Source organism: Armigeres subalbatus, chromosome 1 (assembly GCF_024139115.2).
Source record: "Armigeres subalbatus isolate Guangzhou_Male chromosome 1, GZ_Asu_2, whole genome shotgun sequence".
Lineage (NCBI taxonomy): Eukaryota > Metazoa > Arthropoda > Insecta > Diptera > Culicidae > Armigeres > Armigeres subalbatus.
The window spans coordinates 41,753,520-41,776,774 of record NC_085139.1 but is presented as its reverse complement, the minus strand read 5'-3'; the positions used below and the strand labels follow the sequence as shown (position 1 = coordinate 41,776,774).

The 23,255-nt window shown below is 42.2% G+C and overlaps 3 protein-coding genes across 3 annotated transcripts in view; 2 read left to right on the top strand and 1 right to left on the bottom strand.

Annotated features, from left to right (window-relative positions):
- Window positions 1–23,255, bottom strand: part of LOC134224647 (heterogeneous nuclear ribonucleoprotein R) — a 150,397-nt gene that overhangs the window by 107,805 nt on the left and 19,337 nt on the right. The window lies entirely within an intron of this gene.
- Window positions 2,777–3,498, top strand: LOC134206117 (uncharacterized). The gene is made up of 2 exons (XM_062681809.1): window positions 2,777–2,843; window positions 2,909–3,498. The coding sequence occupies exons 1-2, from the start codon at window positions 2,777–2,779 to the stop codon at window positions 3,496–3,498; spliced, it is 657 nt and encodes a 218-aa protein (XP_062537793.1).
- Window positions 4,495–8,163, top strand: LOC134206116 (uncharacterized). Its single transcript, XM_062681808.1, has one exon. It carries the CDS (start codon window positions 4,495–4,497, stop codon window positions 8,161–8,163), a length of 3,669 nt encoding a protein of 1,222 aa, XP_062537792.1.

The following is a 23,255-nucleotide window of genomic DNA, read 5'->3' as shown; positions in this document are numbered from 1 at the left end:
TATGAGCAGTATTTGAATAAGACCAGGCATCAGCACCGTAATTTTATGATCATAAGTTAAATCAGTAAAATCCCAACGTGGATGTTGCAGAACTTATTCAAAACTTTACGTGGCTTATCCACAAGAATTCTGTGCACTCCGTTCAGCATCTTTTCACAGGCATTTTCCACCACGAGGCGTATCGTGAAATGATGTACAGGTGTACTTTAGGAATATGATGTACGACAATTGTATCAAATCCAGAGAATCTGATAATATGGAGAATTATTGTCACAGTTCGGATGTACGGATCCAGTTAACCAATTGTTTATATATAGACGTTTTGCATAATTATGACCATCCGATTGAACTTCTATATGAATAAAGTAAAGCCCCAGGTTCAATGGTTTTGTGTTTTAGGAAATATTCCCGATCACTAAATAGACACTACTAGGACATACACTATTTGCGGCATTTACATGCAATCTAGTTTTAATGTAGACCCTTGGAAGGAAATCGAATTCAGAGCAGATTATTATATACAATGAATCCTTGGAAATCTTAACCCCATGAGCATTTGCGCCATTTATGAGCTGCAATAACAACGTTCATTTTATATTTACATGGAAAAAATGCTAAATATCATTGTATGCTTCATTCTTCTCACGACCTATTCATCACTTTTGGGGCTAAGACCTGAGATTATGACGTCTGTTGTAATCCCTCCGAAGAATTAAAAGTCTGCCACCTAAAATGAATTTCAAAATGTGCATGGATAAATTAAAATGTTAGATTATTAACTTCAATAAGCTACGAAACACGTTGTCAAGCAAGTTTTGTTGTGGATACATTATTTTTCTTACTAATGCATAAGTATACTTTGATCCAATTATTTAAAACAATATAGTGTGCAACTGAAATGTCAAAAGGGGTGATTCAAATTTTATAGTATGACCTGCGTAAAAAGCTGGATATGATGTTTTCTTATGCGAAAGTCACCAGTAAGCTTGAGTAAATCGTGAAAAACTAAAACTAAGATTCGTATGGGAATTTTGCAGTTCACAACGCCCATTTTCGCCTACTATGGGCAGGACGACGTCTGACGGGTCGATTAGTTAAAAATAAATAATGATTTTCCCCATTCTTTCCATAGCTCTTCCCTTGGATTTTTTTTTCAAAATCGTAAAAATATATTTTTTTCGGAAGTTGCTGCAATGCATTCAAAAGAATGCAAATAAATGTGAAATGATGGAAATAATTGAATCTTTTTCCCTAAAGTGCAATTTTGACCTCTCTTATGTGCTTTTCTAGTTCTAAAATACACGAAAAAGGAATTTTTTGACACTCAATCAATGGCAGCTGAATAAAATTTCCATTTAAAATTAGAAATTTTCCATAAACAATTAGGAAATTGCCAATAAAAAAATCAGGGTATGAGCAATAAATAAAAACAAAATTTCCAACAATAATAAACAATTTCCATAAACAATTGAAAATTTTCCACAAAATAAAAACAAATTAGCATTTTTAAAAGCAAAAAATTGAAACTATAAAAGAAGAGTTTTCTATAAAGAAATCAAAATATTCCACAAAAAAATACAAAATGTCCATAATAATTCAATATTGGCAATTACAAAATTTTCCACAAAATAAATATTTTTTTTCCATAAAAAAATAAAAATTTTCCACAAAATAATCAATAAAGAGCAATAAAAAAATAAGAAAATTTCCATTAAAAAATTTGGTCACGCAAGGGTTAATCGGAAGAATATGAGAGATGATCACATGTTCCACAATGAGCAATACTATTGATCCCTTTTCGACACACGTCAGATTTATACTTGTTTCACTCGCGTAGATAAAAGATAAGAGAGTTTACCTGTAGAGTAAAATTTTGAAATCTCTTACCAGTCAGCTGATTAGGTGAATAATTCAGTTTATATCAGACCGCCGGGAAATATACGTCGCTCGACCGCAATAAAATTAAGTAGTTTCTTACACGAATAAAGTGTTTTAGTTCAGTCAGTTAAGTGTTCAAAAACAGTTTTTAGAAGTGTCCGAAACCGTATCCGTTTCCGCGCGCCAACATTTTGGTCCTTAGAGCCGGATTGAGGACGGCCAGGATCGGTTTACGGACACTAAGTGAGGACATTTTGGGCGGACTTGAACTTCTGTGTCGGTTGAGTGCCAATTGATCGCACATCTCGGTGCGAAAAGTGTATTTTGACCTGGGTCGTGCTGGCCGTTCAATAAGTGAACTTTCACGAAAAATAAGTGCTTGCCGTCGGTGGACAAAGGCCGTCGAGGAAAACCTGTGCAACAGTGGACGCGATCATTCGCCATCGCAAGTGGAATTGAGTTGCCACAATAGGGCACAAAGGAAAGGCGCCATCGAAGACCTGTTGAAAGAATCAATTCGCCATCGGAGGTTGGCGCCATCAAAATTCAACGGAGGAATGGCGATTCAAAGGGGAAGTGATTGCATGTAACGGTGGCTTGATGCATGAGGCCAATTAAAGGTTCAATAAATTTTATAAATGCATGTGAGTCTCTATTTCTTGGCAAGGTGCACGAATCGTGTTTGCTATTCTGTTGGTCTCGGATTTTTCGCTTGGTTCTGCTGGTTGTTGCTTTCCCGTGGTTGATCTCCCCTCGCTGCTGTTGATTGGGTTGTACAGTTCTAAATCTGTCTGTTTGAATCGCGTGCGTGGAACGTCGAGTAGATCTGTCACAGTGAGATTAAGAATCGGTGGTTGTGATTGATTGCTGTAATTACTTTGACCGGTGCAGTGCAGTGATGAGTGATTTACGTGCTTTGATGAAGCGTGAGCGCATGCTTCAGCAAAAGTGGCTACGGTGGCAAAGTTCGTCGAAGCTTTCGACAGGGATCGTGACGAGTGTCAAATTGAAGTGCGATTGAAAAATCTAGATGAAGTGTATTCAGATTTCTTTTTGCTGCGTGAGAAAATCGAGCTACTGGTGGAGGATGCGAAAGGTACGGACGAAGACGGAATCGATTCCAAAAAGGATGAGAAAGAGAAAAAGGATGCTATTTCCCGCGAACAGGAAAATCTACGTGTCGTAGAGGAGTTTGAAAACCGCTACTGCATGGTGAAAGGATCTTTGCTGAAACTGCTTCCGGCAAAGGTTTCGGTTCAGCGAGTTGATGGGAATTCTGGTGGGCAATCCGCACAACACTCCAAGGTGAAATTGCCAGAAATCAGTTTGCCAACGTTCAGCGGCAAACTAGGAGATTGGGTGATGTTTCGGGATACTTTCCGCAGTCTCATCCATCAGAACGGTGAGCTGAACCCGATGGACAAGTTCACATACTTGAGGACGTCACTCAAGGGAGATGCTCTGATGGAAATCAACACCATTGAACTCTCGGCCGTCAACTACGAGGTTGCGTGGCAGGTTCTCCAGGAGCGCTATGAGAACAAAAAGCTGATCGTCAAGGCGTACTTGGATGCACTTTTTCGATGGAGCCGCTCAGAAGAGAGTCGTACGACGGACTGAATCAGCTCGTCAGCGAATTTGAAAAGAACCTGCAGATGCTGGAAAAGATTGGTGAACAGACAGCCCAGTGGAGCACTATACTGGCATACATGCTTTGTGGTCGGTTGGACACAGCGACACTACGTTTATGGGAGGCTCACCACAATTCCAAGGACGTTCCGAAGTATAAGGACCTGGTGAATTTCCTCCGCAACCAGTGTTCAGTGTTGCAGTCAATAGCCCCATTGAAGGCGAGCAGCTCAGATCAACGTCAGTCGAAGGCGTCAATGTGTCATGCTGTGGTGAAGACGTCGAATAAATGCCCATTTTGCGGGGATTCTTGGCACACCCCATTCCATTGCCTAAAGTTCCAGAAAATGAAGATTGCGGAGCGTAACGAAGCGGTTATGAGAGGCAAACTGTGCCGCAACTGCCTGCACCCTGGTCATATCGCCAGAACATGTGACAAAGGTGTATGCCATCACTGCCAGCAAAAACACCATAGCATGCTGCATGTCATTCCGGTAAGATCCTCCGTTCCACCCGCGTCGAGTAGAAATCAAGAAGCTAGCCCGCCACAACGTCAATTTAATCGGCAACCATATTCCAACCCACAGCAACCGAACCAACAAGCACACTCTCAAGCGAACAATGCACCCACCAACACTGCCAACTCACATAGCACAAGACCACCACAGCCACAACCAAGCACAAGTCAAGCCAGCACAAGCCACACGTACATTGCATTACCCAAGACACCTACACAAAACATTCTTTTGTCAACGGCACTCATTCGAGTTAAAGACCGTTTTGGAAACGTCATGCTAGCTCGAGCATTGTTGGATTCCTGTTCCCAACATTGTTTGATGACTAAGGAGTTCTCGAACAAGCTCAAGTTCCGAGTCTCACCCACATATCTCTCAGTTCATGGCATTGGTTCTGGGCAGTGTGTCAACAAAGCTAGTTAGCGCAGGAGTGTCACCGAGGTCACAGAAGATTTCTCCGTTCGAAGAAGAGATGCAGTTTTTCGTCCTTCCGAAGCTGACTTCCTCATTGCCAACCTCCAGCTTCAATCCATCGGAATGGAAACTTCCTAGAACAGCTCTTTTGGCGGATCCAAACTTCTACGAAGCCGGACCAGTAGATGTGATCATCGGAGCGGAACATTATTTGGATTTATTGGCACATGGACAGCTGAAAGTGATGGATGATGGACCGACTTTGCAGAATACTGTGTTTGGATGGATCGTGTCAGGCCGTGTTCCGGATTCTTCAATCACCATACCTCGGTCCTTGGTCCATGTGTGTTCTAGTGCGGAGCTTCAGGATCAGCTAACCAAGTTCTGGGAAGTTGAAACTTGCCGTACAACCAGCACACACTCCGTTGAAGAATCTACTTGCGAAGAGATTTTCGCGACGACCACAGTACGCGACGATTCCGGAAGATTTGTTGTCACTCTTCCGAAGAAGGACTACCTCATCGTGAAGCTTGGCGAATCGAGGTCTACTGCAGTTCGACGATTGTGTAGTTTGCAGCGAAGACTCTCATTGAGTCCTGAACTTCGGACCCAGTATTCCGAGTTCATTCAAGAATACCTGGACATGGGGCACATGGTGGAGATTCTCGATGAAAGGTGTGAAGGTACTACGTACTACCTGCCTCATCACGCAGTACTGAAGCCGGAGAGTACAACCACCAAGCTGCGAGTGGTATTTGATGCATCCTGCAAAACATCAACTGGAGTCTCGTTGAACGATGCCCTTATGGTCGGACCCGTCGTACAGGATGAATTGATCAACATCAATCTCCGGTTCCGCCTCCATCGTTACGCTGTCGTTGCGGACGTAGCGAAGATGTATCGCATGGTAGCAGTCTCCGGCCCAGATCAGAAGCTCCAGAGAATCGTGTGGACAGGCAACACAGATCAAGACATTCGTACTTTCCAGTTGACTACCGTAACCTACGGAACCGCGTCTGCTCCGTATCTAGCTACCAGGTGTTTGAAGCAGCTAGCAGAAGAGGGAAAAGAAACCCACCCAACGGCCGCCGCCGTTCTGAAACAAAACTTCTACGTCGATGATATGTTGTCAGGCGTAGATGACATAGAAGAGGGTAAGCAGTTTGTCGAAGAAATGGTAGACTTAATGCAGTCCGGAGGTTTCACGCTAAGAAAGTGGAATTCCAATTGTGGCGAGATTTTGCGTCAGGTTCCAGAGCATCTACGAGACGATCGGTCTATTCTCACCCTTGATTCAGCAGACTCGACTGTTAAAACACTAGGTTTGCAGTGGGAACCACGAAGGGATGTTTATCGCTTCAGTACTCCAAAATGGACAGAATCTGGTGCGATTACCAAGCGCATTATATTATCGGACATCTCTCGACTGTTTGATCCGTTGGGCATAATCGGTCCAGTCATCGTTCAGGCTAAGCTGATCGTCCAGGAACTTTGGGAGCGTGAATGCAGCTGGGATGCACCATTAAGTGAAGACATGACAGAGAAATGGCTAGAGTATCGCAGAAATATGATAGGATTGGACGGTTTCACGGTTCCACGCTGGGTCGGAGTCACAAAATCAATGAAATCTGTTCAGCTACACGGCTTCTGCGATGCCTCAAAAAAGGCGTACGGTGCATGTATTTACGTTAGAACCGTGACGGAGGATGACGAAGTTGACGTACAATTGTTCACAGCTAAGTCTCGAGTTGCTCCTCTCGAGAATCTCAAAAAGAAGAAGAAATGTCTCTCCACTCCTCGTCTTGAGCTTTCTTCAGCACTATTGCTCGCGCATCTCTACGAGAAGGTTGTCGAAAGCATCCACCTGACCGTAGAATCATATTTTTGGACTGATTCTACGATAGTAAAGTTTTGGCTAGCGTCTGTACCCTCCAGATGGAAAGAGTTTGTGAGCAACCGCGTGTCAGAAATTCAGCATGTCACCAAGGGCGGTTTGTGGAACCATGTTGCCGGAATGGAGAACCCGGCCGACATAATTTCAAGGGGAATGGCACCCCCACAGTTGCAGTACGAACCTCTCTGGTGGCATGGGCCTCCTTGGCTTCTTCAAGAGCCGATAAATTGGCCGATCTTTGAGCCAAGCGCTAACGAGTTACACCCGTCGATACTGGAGGAGAAGGGAGCTGTCGTTGCATTGTTGCCAAGCATTAAGCCTGGTGATATCTTTAGCCTACGGTCGTCATTGACAGAGCTCGTAAAGCTGGTAGCATACGCACAACGTTTCGGCTTCAACGCAAGAGTGCACAACCGCGAACATCGAAAGCACGGATTACTAACGCTCACTGAACGTGATGATGCTCTTCATCTGCTAGTGCGTCTAGCTCAAAATGAATCGTTTCCGCAAGAATACTCCGAGCTATTACGTGGTCGTGATGTACAAGCATCCTCTCGAATTGCTGCACTGAACCCAGAAATGGTGGATGGCATTATTTGCGTTGGCGGCCGGTTACGAAACGCTAGAATCCCTACAAGTCGGAAGCATCCGTACATTTTGGACCACCGCCATCCATTCACTATGCTGGTCATGACTGAGTATCATCAGAAGCTGTTTCATGCTGGGCAGCAACTATTAGTTTCTTCTGTACGAGGCAGATACTGGCCGACGAATGTTCGTAACCTAGCTCGGAAGGTTATCCACAACTGCGTTCGATGTTTCCGTGTCAAGCCGAAAGTTCACGAGCAGTTGATGGCAGATCTTCCTGCGGAGAGAGTTACGCCATGCAGTCCCTTCCAACGCGTCGGCATAGATCTATGTGGTCCGTTCCTAGTCACGTACCCCCAGCGGAAAGCTCGTCCGGTGAAGTGTTTCGTCGTCGTCTTTGTTTGCCTAGTCACCAAGGCAGCCCATTTAGAATTAGTAGCTGATCAATCGTCGCAAGCTTTTTTGGCATCCCTCCGACGATTCACATCTCGACGGGGAAAACCGGGGATCATCATGTGCGACAACGGCAGAAACTTCGTCGGAGCAAACCGGGAATTAGCCGAATTGCGGAAGCTTTTCATCGATCAACACTTCCAAGACACCGTGATTGGAGAAGCAACGAACGAAAGTATAGAATTCCGTTTCATACCAGCGCGATCCCCAAATTTCGGAGGATTGTGGGAAAGTGCAGTAAAGTCGTTCAAAACGTTGCTGAAGAGAACGATAGGAAGTAGAAGCCTGGTGTATGACGAGTTCCAGACACTACTCACGCAAATCGAGGCAGTTTTGAACTCTCGTCCGCTTACACCAGTCAGCAATGATCCCAGCGATTATGAAGCGTTAACGCCAGGACATTTCCTTGTCCAACGTCCACTCACAGCAATTCCGGAGCCAAATCTGGATGATCTTCCGGAGAATCGATTGGCGGCATGGCAAACTGTGCAGCATTTCGTTCAATACTTGTGGAGGAAATGGTCAACGCAATACTTATCCAACCTTCAAAACCGTACAAAGTGGACCAAGAAGCGGAACAACGTGAGAGTCGGAACAATGGTGGTGCTGAAGGATGAAAATCAACCACCACTAAATTGGCTTTTGGGTCGGATCACAGAAGTTCATACCGGAGCAGACGGAAACATTCGGGTAGTGACAGTTAGAACGAAGGATGGCAGCTACAAACGTGCAATTTCAAAGATCTGCATCCTTCCAATCCGTGACAATGTCGAATCATCAGAGGAGAACTAGGACTCCTCCACCGGCGGAGGTCGAGAGACCTCCGCGGACCAGTTAAGATTATGTAATGTTTTGAATTTCAAAAGTTAATCGGCTCATTTTATTCATAGCCACTTTCCGGCTTCGTTTCAAGTCCAAGAAACGTTGGAAGTCACTATCCCGATGCAGTTTCTCCAATTGTTGAGGTAATCCGTTTTGTTCTGGTGGTGGTACGGTTTGCATGAACGGTGCATAAGTCATTCAGTTAAACTCCAGTCAACTATTGCAAAATTCTTTCTGTGGCATTTGCTGCCAACGCAGTCTTATACTGCTTAGTATGAAGCCCTACTAAACACAGTACCACGCTTGGTTATTCGAGGTACAATTTCGCGATTGCACGCCGGAGGAGGAAGAGCGCTATTCAACCTTCAGAACTACAACGAGGTCGCCAACGAGTATGGCCAACTTGGGCAACGATCTCGAAGCGATAGAAGTTCCATAAGCACTACGTCAATCGTCAGCAAGTATCTTGGATCACCATAGGGATGTTGAGGGCATCGCTAGCGCTAAGGGCGCCACGGAGGCCAACTGGCCTCCGTTTCAGGCAAGTCTCTATTGTATATAGTAATTCAGTTTAAAAAGCATTCGTTCATATGATTCATAGAAAGTCTAACGGCGGCCAGGAGGCCGTCGCGTCGAAGTCGTCATTCAGGACAACGTTAGCATCAGCATTATCAAAGCCGTCCATCTAGAATATCCCGTGCCCCGTCGCCTCAAGATCAAGAAATCGTGTCATGTTCACGGAGAAGTATCACCACAGAAAGCAAGTTCATCGTCCTAGAAAAAACAAGCAAAATGTAAAGGTTCATCGAATCACCATAGCAGCGGATAGATGAAATCTCAGCCTAAACGAAGCAGTCGAAAACACGTTCGAATCGAGCGTAAACAACACACTTGGATCGTCGTTGTCATCTTCTACGTCGTCATCAGCAGCATCAATCAGCAGAACATCTCATCTTCAGAAAAATTGAAAACATCAGATGCTAAAACTAGGTCAGCTTCCATCAGAGTCGGTAGCGGACAAACAATGAGTCTAGAAGCAGCAGTACAATAGTAAAATCTGCGGTCAGCCGATGACCGACACTTTGCAATATGTACATAAGAAGTGAATTACACAAAACAATATAGAGTAGGTAGCAAGTAGTATGGGTTATATCGAGATTTCAAGGCGGCCGGTTATGGTCACGCAAGGGTTAATCGGAAGAATATGAGAGATGATCACATGTTCCACAATGAGCAATACTATTGATCCCTTTTCGACACACGTCAGATTTATACTTGTTTCACTCGCGTAGATAAAAGATAAGAGAGTTTACCTGTAGAGTAAAATTTTGAAATCTCTTACCAGTCAGCTGATTAGGTGAATAATTCAGTTTATATCAGACCGCCGGGAAATATACGTCGCTCGACCGCAATAAAATTAAGTAGTTTCTTACACGAATAAAGTGTTTTAGTTCAGTCAGTTAAGTGTTCAAAAACAGTTTTTAGAAGTGTCCGAAACCGTATCCGTTTCCCGCGCGCCAACAAAATTCAAGAAAGCAATAAAGCTGATGAAATTTTACATGAACTTTAAACGCTTTCAAAGAAGGGGTCATCTATGAAAAAAAAGCACAGTTTGATTGCTTTTTTATATTTCTTTATGGAAATTTTCATATTTTTTAATTGCTTTTTATTGATCATTTCGTGGAAAATTTTCATTTTGTTATGGAAAAAATATATTTATTTTGTGGAAAATTTTGTTATTTTTTATTGCTAATATTGATTTATTTATGGAAATTTTGTATTTTTTTTCGTGGAACATTTAATTTTTTGTATGGAAAATTCTTCTTTTATAATTGCAATTTTTGCTTTTAAAAGTGCTTATTTATTTTTGTTTTGTGGGAAATTTTTAATTATAGAAATTTTGTTTTATTTGTGGAAATTTTGTATTTATTTATTGCTCATACCCTGATTTCTTTATTGGCAATTTTCTATTTTCTTATGGGAATTTTCTAATTGTTTAGGGGGAGTATTTATTTTAGTCCTCAATCAATCAATCATACACGGACAGTTATTTTAAAAATAACCTCACTAATGTAAATCCCTGATTATTTATTAAATTCATCTGCCGCATTGTCAAATGCTTATAGACATAAATCAAATAGGTCATCCAAGCCATAATTTGTTTTGTAGTAAAAAATTCATAAACGTGGTTGGTGGGAACGCAGCCTGCTGTTTAGACTCCAAAGCGAATGTTTTCTGTACTGTTTGATTTTTCAACTCATTACCGGAATGGCTCTTCTCTCCATCTAATAGGTCAATCTGTGAAATGAGGGCTTAATTTTATTTTTTGTACGAACTTTTTTCTGGAAGAAGATTCTCTACTCATCCCGTGGATTCGGATAAGTGTCTATGGAACCACCCCATCAATTTTTGGCCCTTCATACAGGAGTCTGATGAAAAAAAAAACAATAGCATAAACAGGATCAAAACATTTGTCAGATATGACCAGTGCTACTGGCAGTTATCATCATCATCATCATCATCATCATTGCCGGAATGGCCAGAACCAGCTCTGAAGAGTGATGAGAGAAAAGCTTGACTGGTTTTTTTTAATGAGTTTTGGAAACCAACCAGACGATGGTAGCACAAATGTTACAGAGTGTAAACACATTGTCACTTTATTTAAAGTATCGTTCCGAAACATTGCACTGCTCAAGTAACAATCTTACAGCTCTTTGGCATTCGAAGTTATGTATTGTGGTTTTACTGCGGCAATAACCATGCGCTCTTCAGTTTAGAAAAAGCATTTACCGCGCATGAATTATGATTGACTCTCTAGCTGGTGTCAAAACCTTTTGAAACAGGTTATAAATTCTGGATACTTTAAAACTTAAAATATGGGTTTATTAGGGCAATCCATGCATTCATTAAACTCATCTGGGAAAGAAAATCAGAACACATTGATATTTATTTTATTTGTCACTGTGAAACACTTCTTAAAATCGTTTTGTAACCATGAATGCTACCTTCAACCCGTTTCGGTCTGACCTAGAAATCCAAATTAAAATAACCCGTGTGGGCTCATTTTATGTAATCTTCTTCTTCTTATTGGAATTACATCCCCACACTGGGACAGAGCCGCCTCGCAGCTTAGTGTTCATTAAGCACATCCACAGTTATTAACTGCGAGGTTTCTAAGCCAAGTTACAATTTTTGCATTCGTATATCATGAGGCTAACACGATGATACTTTTATGCCCAGGGAAGTCGATACAATTTCCAATCCGAAAATTTCCTAGACCGGCACCGGAAATCGAACCCAGCCACCCTCAGCATGAGAGCTTTGTAGCCGCGCGTCTTACCGCACGGCTAAGGAGGGCCGCATTTATCGCTTAACTTTTCAAAAGGACCTAAGTAACATTTTTTTCATGAATTAATTTGAATAGCGCAATCAACAGAACAACATGAAAACTTTTGTTTGCAGTACTCAAATTAATTCATGAAAAAAATGTTACTTAGGTCCTTTTGAAAAGTTAAGCGAGATTTTATGTAATATTGCCTTGAAATTTTCAGGGAAGAAGCGTCATCATGTCTATTTTTAGGTACTTGACTTCATTTGACCATGGTGCCCATCCGGCCGGATTTATCAAAGGGGAGTCCTGGTGCAGTCAAAAACGGGTCATTATTTAAAAAACCATGATAAATTAGCGAAAGTGGCCAAAATGTTTATGCCAACGTGGTAAATCATATTGACCAGTATAAGATGCTAGTTTTGATACAAGTGGAACACCAGGACATAGTTCCAGATGTTCAGGTAACTTGGTTCCCTAAGGGAAGTAGACACATTTCGATTAGCTCCGAAACCATCTTGCGACATATCAAACTTCATGGTTTTGAAAGTTTTGCGAATAGTAAGAGCTGAAAACTTTATTCTTAGCATAGATATAGCCTTGAAATGTCATGAAGTTGCTTACTCACAACATATATGCTGACACATTTCCAGCTACAATAGTCATGTTCTTATCGAAATTTGCACTTCAGAAATCACGAGGTGACAAATTGGATAGAGTCTAAACATAAATAAAATATGTAACACGGTGCGTAAACCCGTCTCAATCATCTAAAACGTTTCACTTTTGCATTAACGGTGACATGGCCAATCGGGCAATATGCATTTTTGATGCTGAAACAAACGATAAATATCGGAGTGCTTCATTTTTCACTTACGTGTAATAAATGACCAATTTGATGCCTCAACTATCCATGCCCTTTGTTTTTTTTCTGATATACTTGAACTGTCAACTCTCCTTTAATTATGGTCATCATTTAAGTTGAAAATGACCAACCGGCATTTATAACAGCCAGTCGATCTAGAACATAACCATTCAGTATGTACATTCGCTCCATGAATGTCACATCTAAATATTTTGATTTAATCGTTGATTTCTTCGAAGCAAAATAATTTGCCCAAATGGATCACGGAAAATCATTACGAATGTCATCGTCGTATTTTTTACCTCCAGTTTTTAATTTTTATTAATTTTTAATAGGCAGAACGTATTTTATTTTTTCATGAGTTCTTTCGTTCTAATAAACCTAGATCTAGAAAATTCCGCATGCATCGAAGTCAAGTGACTTAGAAAAGGTTTTAAGTGATACCAAATTACTGTTAAAGTAGCTTTCAAATCGATTTCGAAAGGTTTTCAATTCGAGTTCGTGTTCCTGTTTTGTCATATTTTGATTTTGAAGTCTGTCTCACATTTACTCTTCAAAACCATTTCAAGGGTGAACCAACCAGATACTGCTCTTCAAGAGGTTTTGGTGTAAGTAATGAAGAAGCAACTACCTTGACTAGGGTTTTATTTCAGTATGATTCAAAATCTCTTGTAGTGAATCATAAAACCTAAAATGTCACTTAAATGGAGCGTTAAATTTTTCCAACCTCGACTATTTCCATTGGGAATTGGCCAAATTTGACAGCAAACAAAAGTCGGTAATTATGCTGATTATTTAAGAATCCGTTGCAGAAGAGTTGCTGAATTGTTTTTACGGAATTGATCATATTTTTGCGCATTTGTTTTAAGATTCCTGATCAGCAGCCGGAACATCTCCGGTACCCGTGAACCGATTTGAAATTTAGGATAAACACATAATGTTAGAAGAGTTTCTGCGTCCGATGGTCCTAGTTTTATGAAAATTGGATTGCCAATGAAAGCAAATTCTTTTGCCTATCTCAACTTTTTTGTCAAACAGTCAAACCCATCATTATTTTTGTTCTCAAAAGCAAGTTTAAAGTATTTCGATGACCGAATCTTTTCGTAGTACCATTAAAGGAGCAAATCCGAATATGATCAAAGCAAAACCAACAAACAATTTTAGCTGAATAAGCTAGTTTTTTAGCTTCTTCTTCTTCTTCTTCTATGGCTCTACATTTCAACTGGAACTTGGCCTGCTTTTCAACTCAGTATTCTACTAGCATTTCCTATGCCCGCCATTGTATGAGTATGTACCTTGTGTGGCAAGTACGATGGATACATATGCCCAGGGTGTCGTGAAAGTTTCCAATCCGAAAACATCCTAGGCCGGACCGAGAATCGAACTCGCCATATCCGGATTGGCAAACTTACGCCATTGCTCGCAAGGTTACTGGAGATAGTTTTTTAGCTGAATCAAATTTTTGTTTAGCCAATCCGAAAATTGCCTAGACCGGCACCGGGAATCCAACCCAGCCACCCTCAGCATGGTCTTGCTTTGTAGGCGCGCGTCTTACCGCACGGCTAAGAAGAGCCCCATGAGTTTATGAAGTAAGGAACGCAAAACCCGTTATTCGTCTGATGGTCTGATGAGAATGCTTATTCATTCGGAAAATGAAAACTCAGGTTCCAGGAAAGATATAATCCAAAGCGCAAGGGCAAATTTGAAATCATTTTTACCATTTAAGTGCTTCTTTTCGTTAATTACGTTTCTCTATGAGAATTACGTTTGAAAAAAAAATGACTTAATACAAGGAAAAGCAACCTCGCACACCGAAAATTACTAATCGCCAGTATTCGTAGTTCTTGTTCAATCTCAGGAGTAGCAGGACATCAATTACACAGAATTTCGCTAAAAATTGTTTTTCAGAAATGAGACAATGGTCTGCACGTTTGATTTTACAAATTTGTTCATGCCATGTGTAGCTTTTGTAGCCATGTAGCTTTTGTGGAACAAATAACCACCACACTAAATGCGATTAGTGCGGCGGTATGGATGGATTACCGCACCGTTACGACCTTTTTTCCAATGTTGTATCGCACACCATTTTATGGTAATATTGATCAGCGAAAATTTTTCTCGAAAAGTGTTTCTAGAGTAAGCATGAAGGATTAAAAAAAAATCTTTCATGCTTGCTGTAGAAAAAAAAAACAACCTAGTAAAGGATGTCTCGCCTCGAAAAAAGATCCTCCATTGTTAAAAGACGTACTTTTGCGTGGTTTGTTTCAGAGATACTTATTTAAAAAAATAATATTTCCCCATAGAGACACCGTGAGTTAATATTTTGTTAAGGCATTTCTGAGATGTTGACTACTAAGAACAGAATATTATCGACTCAAAATAAAACCACAATGTGTACATGATCTGTAAGATGTTTGTTACGCTCTACTCATTGGTTTCTAAAATCCATCCAAAAGCCTGTCGGAGTGTCGGGGTATCCTCTTTAAACTCTTTAAGGCTCATTCCAGCCCATCTTTGGCTTGTGCTTTTCTTTAGCTTGTGCTTTTCATATAACTATCACTTCCCCACGGTGAAGGGACAATAAAACGCTTTGTTCGCGCTCATTTTGCGTTTGGGACCACACAGCTGTGTAAAACAAGTTGAAATACATCCTCAGCACCAGTGTCATCCGCGTTTGGAGCTCTCACGGTATGCTACATATCGTATATGTAGACAGGGATGATAAGAGAGATTTCTTCATTCTCTTTTGGATTCAATCCCTGATCCTGACCCAGAAAACCTAGATTTTGTTTGCAGTAAGTATGTAAAATAAAAAATAATGAAATTTTTAATGTTGCATTGCATGCGTTTTCTTTCCCCTCTATGAACCTTTTCGGTTGTATACCTTGTTCAGCTATAAATCTTGTTCAGTTATTTGACTTGTTCAGCTTAATGGATTATTTGGCCTAACAACCGATTCGTCTAGACGTTTAATTCGGCCAAATAAAATTCGGCAAGATGACTCTCGGCCAAACAACACTTCCTCATTTTGGGTTACAGGATTCCAGAAATGTGACCCAATCCTTGGTCGCGAGGCGGAATTTAGAATGGATTTGAAATACATTATTACACGTTTATCTAACCGTAGGATTTTTGACGTGGCGGCCAATTATTTTATGTATAAATAAATATCCATCTTGATAAGAAAATAATTTAGAGCTTATTAGTAGAATGTCTAAACTTGTCATAATACTGCTTAGTACTACCCAATGGAATTAAATGGGATAGTACTAGTTCGTCTGATGACAAGTGTGCATTTCGGGAATTTTGCGTGAGTGTCACTGCTTTCCGAATCACTTCATCCATTTCGGTCACAAAGGATCAAACCTTTTATCAGATACTAGCGAAAGAAACCCAGCTTTGCCCGGGTGTTGCGAATGTCACAATGAACTATTTGCAGCACCGCACTCTAGATCAATTTCCGTGCGTTTGTTGTGTTTTCCTCAACAGCTGACCCAAAACTGTATTCTAATGATTTTTTACATTTCCCCGTTAAATTAATCATTTTTTTGTAAATACAAACCTTGCGGATCCCAAAACAAATCGATTAGGGAAGAAATCTTGCAAATCGGTCACCCCGTTCGCGAGTTAAATCGTCAGGAAGGAAATCTCAACTCATTTTTATTATATAGAAGATATGCAATTTGTTCAAAAATTTCATTTTAACGAAAGTGTCCATAAAATTTCTTGCTGAAATTAAATTTGTGAAACGGGTAGGGCCATTTGGCCGAATAAGCCAAAAGCCCGAAAGTTGTTTGGCCGAATATGCTCTGATTGGCGTGTTCATTTGGCGGAAATAGTCGTTTGACCAAATATGCACTTTGACTGAATTTGTTGTTTGGCAGAAAAGGCCATTTGGCCGAAAACGGATCGACATTATTGGCCAAATTACTCTTTCAGAAAATTACATTTTTCACCAAACTACATTTTCGTCCAAATGGCCCTTCTGTCAAGTGACCACATCGGCCAAACAGTGTTTTTTGCCAAATTACCTACTCAAATAAATGATCATTTCGGCCAAATGACTTGTTTGGATTAGGGTAGGATAGCATAAAAATTCTAAAGATTTTTAGTAGAAATTTCATATAATTGGATGTTTCGAAGAATTTCTCATAAAAATGATTAAAACTCCATGCAAATTTCAAAGAATTTCGTATTGAGCTGTCGGAGAACTTTCCTTGGAAATTCTGAACAGTTTCCCGTTAAAATAAAAAAAAAATGAAAGCCACATGTTGAACAAACTCTTGCAGAAACTCCAATCATTCCAGTTCGAGACAGCAGCACGTACGGACGTGTTTTTTGTTCGCGCATTTTTTACAAGTGTTTTTACTCGTTCGTTCGCTGTTTACGTTTTTGTTTTGTCGCGATGGCGTTATTTTCTTCCGGACCCGTCATGGGAGACTCGGTGGCCGATTCGGTCGCGGGAAAAATGCCAAAGCGCACTGCTCTTGGAGGCGCGGGTAACCCCTCCAAGCAGATTTTGCAGAGCAACGTGCTCTCGCCGTTGCCGCTTGATGACGCCGGTAATCCACCGAAAAAAAGAAAGAAGCAGCAATCGCAGCAACCGCAGGTGCAAACTGAGCGGAAGGAGAAGTGCCCGCCTGTTATCGTTAAGGGCGATCCATCGGATTTGCGGCCGAAAATCCGGTAGCACATTGCAAAGGGCCCCAAGTGCACGTTCCGGCTTTGCAGTGAGGGAGTCAAGGTGATGCCTGCCAATCCAGATCACCACAAATCTACCGTGTAGTTTCTACAGGTCCACAAGTATGAGTTTTACACTCATGACCTCCCCGGCTCGAAGCCGCTCAAGGCTTTGCTGCGAGGGCTCGACGATATGAAGGAGGAAGAGCTTATCACCGAGCAAGAAAGTAGTGGACTCAAGCCTATCACCGTGCACAAAATCGCTCGCCACGACAAAGCCAGAAACTACCGAGATCAGCTTTACCTGGTCCATCTGGAGCATGGCTCCATCTCCTTCAAGGACCTGAAGCTGATCGGAGTAATAAACTACACCGTCGTCAGCTGGGAGCGATATCGGCCCGAAATGGCACCGGCATGGCACCCGAAATTGCCACATGGCCGCACTCTGCAACAAGTGTGGCGAACTGCACTGCCCGAACTGCCCGACGGATGAGTTCGACAAGATGGAGGTGGCCGATCCAAAAAGCGCCAACTGTGGCGAAAAACATCGGGTCACTACGAAGGACTGTCCCAAGCATGCCGAGTTCGTGGAGATCCGGAAGAGGGCTTCCGCCAAAAATGAGCCTATGCGTCGAGCAGTTCTATCCTCGGCGCTGAATGTGAGGAATTTCCCAGCCATTACGCCTCCCAGTTGACCGATCCCGGTCTTTCCGCCGCTGCAGCCACACAAACGGCTTGCAGCTGCCGCTGCATCGGTTCCATCCGTGGCATCCGATACCCAAGTACCATCGGCTCCCTGCCAGTGGCCCCTGCTTCCTCCCCCTGGAATCCGTCTTCAGGAAAACGAGCCCCTTCCGGCTGAAGGTGACCCACCGCTCTACACAGCAGAGCAGCTAGTTCCAATTTTTACACAACTGGCATCGCGACTACGCGGGTGCAAAACACGCTTCGACCAGATCTTTACTCTGGGCATGTTCGTCATCGAAAATGGCTGCTAGGGTGGGGCTGGTCAATTGGAACGCTTGCTCACTTCAAAGCAAAACTATTGAGCTGGTTAGTTTCCTCGACGAGAGGGAGATCGTCGTGGCGTTCATCACGGAAACACACCTGAAGCCCGAGGTGAGCGTATATATTCCGGATGTTCGTGTGGTGAGACTCGATCGGCCAAACTCCAGGGGAGGAGTTGTGGCCATCGCACTGTGAAACAACATCAATTGTCATCTGCTACCAAGTCTCCAGCTCAAGCTCATCGAGGCCGTTGGGGTAGAAGTTACTACTTCCATCGGCGTCATCACTCTCATCGTGGCATACTGCCCAACGCAAGCCAAAGAGATCGATGGGACATCGGCCGCCCTCCGCAGAAACATCTTCAAACTAACGCGGCACCAAGGGCAGCTCCCAAAACATCGAAACACTCACCAAAGATTTGATTCGATTGCGGAATGTCACTCGCAGGCAGTTTTAGCGTACTGGACTGCTTTAGCTTAAGGCACGCTGCAATCGAATCACAAAAATTATCCAGGACAGAATGGTGGATCTCAAAAATAACGATTTCTCGAATAAGATCCGCACTCTCCCAGATTATGCTAAGCCGTTCTGGAAAATGACCAGAATACTAAAATAAAAGCCTCGGCCCATTCCACCTTTGATCCCACTAGACAATAATGGCTCTAAGGATCGCTTGATAACTCCTGCAGAGAAGGTCGCTGGAATAGGTCGTCACTTCGTCAGCTCACACAAGCTTGGGCAGAAAATCGTCAGTCCATACGAAACAGCCGTCAACCTGTCGGCAAGGACATCCCGGGTCTCAATTAGCGGAGCGAGTTCCAATGCGCATAACATCGTCACAGGCGTCCCCCAGGACAGTATCATCGGGCCCCTGCTTTTCACCTCCGATATGCCAGAACCTCCAGAAGGCGGCATCCTGTCTTTGTTCGCAGATGACACCTCCATCGTCTACAACGGTAGATTCATCAGAGCGCTAGTGGCAGAACTCCAACGAGGCCTGAAAGACCTGACACAGTATCTCACCAGCTGGAAGATCTGTATAATCGCGGTGAAGACCCAGGTCGTCATTTTCCCCCACTCTAAATCCCCTAAACATGTTCCGCCTGGGGACTGTAAAATCATCCTCAATGGCCCGACCGTGGAATGGGAATTTTAAAAACACACTAGCGCCTCCTAAAGGCCGTCATGAAACATTATATCCTTAAACTCAAAATAACAACATTAAAAAAAAATTTAATCGAAGTTGGAGGGCCAAGCCGGCCGATTACTGTAAAATGTAAAAATTATTAAATAGAGAAGAATTTTACTACTACTACAGAATCTCCAAAAAAAATTTCCTAGCAAGAATATCTCGTGAAATTTCCAGAGAGCTCCTCGTGAAAGCTACGAAGAGTTTTCCGCGGATATTCATAAGAAAAAGAATTCTCCTATGATCTTCTGAAATATTTTCTGAAGAAATTCCGAAAAACTTCCTGTTGACAGTCTGATTAATTTTCCGTAAAAGTTTGGAACAATTTTCCGTGGAAATTCTGAAAAACTACTCATGAACATTCCAAGAAATTTTCCGCACTAATTCCGAATAATTTGTCCTAGAAACTCCAAACATTTTCATTTGGAAATGCTTAACGGTTTTGCTTGAAACTTCTAAAGAGCTTACCGTGGAAAATTTGAAAAAAAAAATCACGTGGAAACTTAGTTACTTAGTATTACTTGCAGAAAACCAGAGAATATGCCGAAAAAAGTCTTTAAAACAAACGCAATAAAAAACCGCGCCGCCACCGACCAGAATTAGGACAAACGCCGTCGTCGACGATTTTTGGACTGATGCACACCCCTAATTAGCAATGCCAAGCATGCAAATATCCCAAAATTATCAATATGAAAATTACCTTTCTTCGTACTTGAGAGGCAAATGTTATGGTTCAGACAGACATGGTGTATGTGTTTCAACCGGAAAGTAGTGTTACAGTGTAGCACAAATCATGATCGCTTTTTGTGTTGAAAGAATAATATGTTTTTGCTGATTTAACCATTGGTTTCCTACTGTTGGACAACATAAATTGAATTTTGGAAGTGAATGCTGTTTTTAGAATTATCTCATTGCTGTGTTGCGTCTCAAGAGAATTACAAGATTATGCCTTTGGTGGAGAAAATTAGTTCAAGTTCAGAGTGATTTTATTCCGGATAACTTTACCTTACTTGCCGGAAGACCGGAAAGACTTTATGCAGTTGAGGAGGATCTTAGGGCGCTCAATCCGACTGGAAGCGATTGGCACAGGATCAAGTCCAGAGGAGAAGGATACACCATTCGGCGTAGGTTCATCAAAGAGCTGTAGCCCATCAAGTATTAAGTTAGTAACTTTACTATATGAAACACAAAATTTCATGTTTGCAAATTACCTTAGAACTCCCATCTCCTCCAACAAAATGGATTATTAATTAAAACTTTTTTTTTAATTTTTAGATGATCACTTTATGTATTCGATTGAATTTTCGATGAAATGTATGAACAATTCGGTTATTTACCAAAAGTTTGTTTCCGTCTTTATATAATTGATCAAGTGGCAAGGCACGCATATCTTTTGATCCATTTAACCAAATGTTATTACGTAAAACTTCTTACATTAAAATCGAAATCTATCATTTGTCATAGATTCTCTTTGGAGCTCTCGACACAAATATTGTGGTCTCAAGTGATTGTTGGTAATGCGAGAAACAAAACGCCTACCCAGTATTTTCAAAGTTTCGACATAAATGTTAAAACCCCTTTTGGAGAAATCAAATAATTGAGAATTTCTTACTGGGAGCTGGGGACAATTTGTAAATGTTTGCTTACTGAAGAGAATAGGAGTGTCTTTTTGTTTTTGGAAATAGATGGATTTTTTTGTGGATTCTCCAGCTCGAATTATCCTTACTAACCTTGCCTCATCAGTGCCCAAAATAAAATGCATAAGCTTAACATTTTTACACAATCACAGTTTTAATAAATTGATTCTTTCCTCAGTTAGTGCGATATCGTTTTTGACACTTTTTTCAACCATATTTCTTGTAAACCATGCGCCTCCATAAAGTCACCTTGATGTAAAATTGTGTAATTCAAGCGCAAATGGTTGCACAAGAAAATCTAAACCCCTTTCGCCATTTGCCTTCTAGCCATCATTTATATAAAAGTACTCGTTGCGATCATATGACATACTTTCCAGCTCGGCTGTAAATGTCAACCGCATCTTCCAGTTACAGTCAACGAGCTGCGAATATTCTAGAACCATCATTAGCTACTGAACGTGTTGGCATTTGCAGCGGAGCGATAACTCATCATCTTAACCATAACCATCGCCATCGGATGATCTTGGTCGTCGTGATCTTTCCCCCCTATTCACCCGTGTTCCCTCCAAACTATGTATACAGAGAGGCATCTACGATGTCAGGGCGACTCTTAGAATTCGTCTCACTATCGGAAACCTAGTCTGAAGCTCAGTCTGGATCGCACAATTGGAACTGCTCCATGCGCAACCCCAGTTCTAGGCGATGTGCAACCGCCAGTCACAGTCTTTCCATGCAGCCGTGTGCGGTGCTAAATGAATTAAAAATAGGGTGCGGCTTCTATCCAATACCGGTTTCGGGCCATGCATGCCTGCATACTGTACGTACATGCATCGATTCCGATGCACATTTGCATTTACCGTGCTGCTGCGCGCATCGTCATGGACCGAGTGCAAATCTTGCACTCGAATCCGACATGCCACCGCCCGTCATCCGATGAAAAATTGCACGGAATTAGAAGACGCAGCCGGGCACAGTCGCAGCCACGTCGACAGCGGCAAACAGCAGCTGCATTCCGCTGCAGCGAACGACCATCTCCGCTGTCGTTGTCATTCTATGTAGCAGAGAAAGAAAATAGACAAAGTGACGAGTGCTAATATTGACTTGGCCTCATTTTGTACGGGGCCCGAACGCGCGCGCGATTCCAGTCCTCATCTACAATAAATTATTGTGCACAAGCGACGACCGACCGCACGGCGGCGACCAGAATGCACTTTCCTTTCTAGTAGTGGCGGCGATATGACGCACGGCAGCCGGAGTGATAGTCTAGTTCGAACGATCGAATAATTTTTTTATTTTTCTGCTCATGAAAAAGGAGGCGATAAGATTAACTATTTTAATACTTAGTACAGCAAATATCGCAGTATACACTGTATTTGAAGATAATACAGAATGGACAAAAAAATTAAATTAATAACTATTTTTTTTTTTAACTATTTATAGGAGCGTGTTAGCCTCAAATAGAAAATTGAGGCACACGTTGATCTTGTCTTGGCTTTGCTTCTTCTGAATATGATTTGTAGATTGTATATTCAATAGATCTACCTTCAAATGCAATAGCTAAAAAGCAAATTCCATGACTAATTATCCAGCAAATCCCAACGCCAGAACCAGATTATTTTTCGCACAGTCGCCACTGTGTGCCGCTTCATCCGTTTGCCGTTATCGCAGAGCAAACAAGAACACGGCGAATCGCGGACCGTGCCGTTCTTTGTTTTGGTTTTGTTCTTCTTACCCCCACTCTCTCTCCCTCTATCCCGGTTGCAACCTCGTTCGCTGATAGAATAATCAATTTATAGATTGGCGAGTGAGTGGAGTGCAGCAGCAAGTGCTTTGTGCGAACTATAGCCACGTGACGCCTATCGTGATCATGCCGCTTGTATAGTTAGAATACATAGATGGGCAACTCTTCACTCTCGTTCCGATCGTATCGGTCGAGCTTGCAGAATAGAACAGAACTAGAAGAGCCGGTACCGAACTATAGTGCCGTGGTTCGCCGCGTTGCTATGGGAGTGGGTTACTTGGATAACTGACTGACTGACTGACTGACAGACTGGCTGGTGTGGAGGGGAGTCATTCAAGGCCAACTGCATGTTCCACTGACTGTTAACTACGAACCCGGTGGTGGCCTGGCCTATCGATCGATGCCGGCGGGTACGGGCGTTTGTGCAAAAACGTGTTCTTGTCGTTGTAGGCACTTATGCAACTATGCACCCACCACCGACCGGTACTACTAGCGGGAGTTTTGCGCGCCAGTAGTACCCTCTATCTATCGATATACGTTTGTAGAATGCAAATTCCTACCGGGCAGAAATGATAGATACTAATGGGTGTGTGGCGGCGCGAGTGCTGATGTCA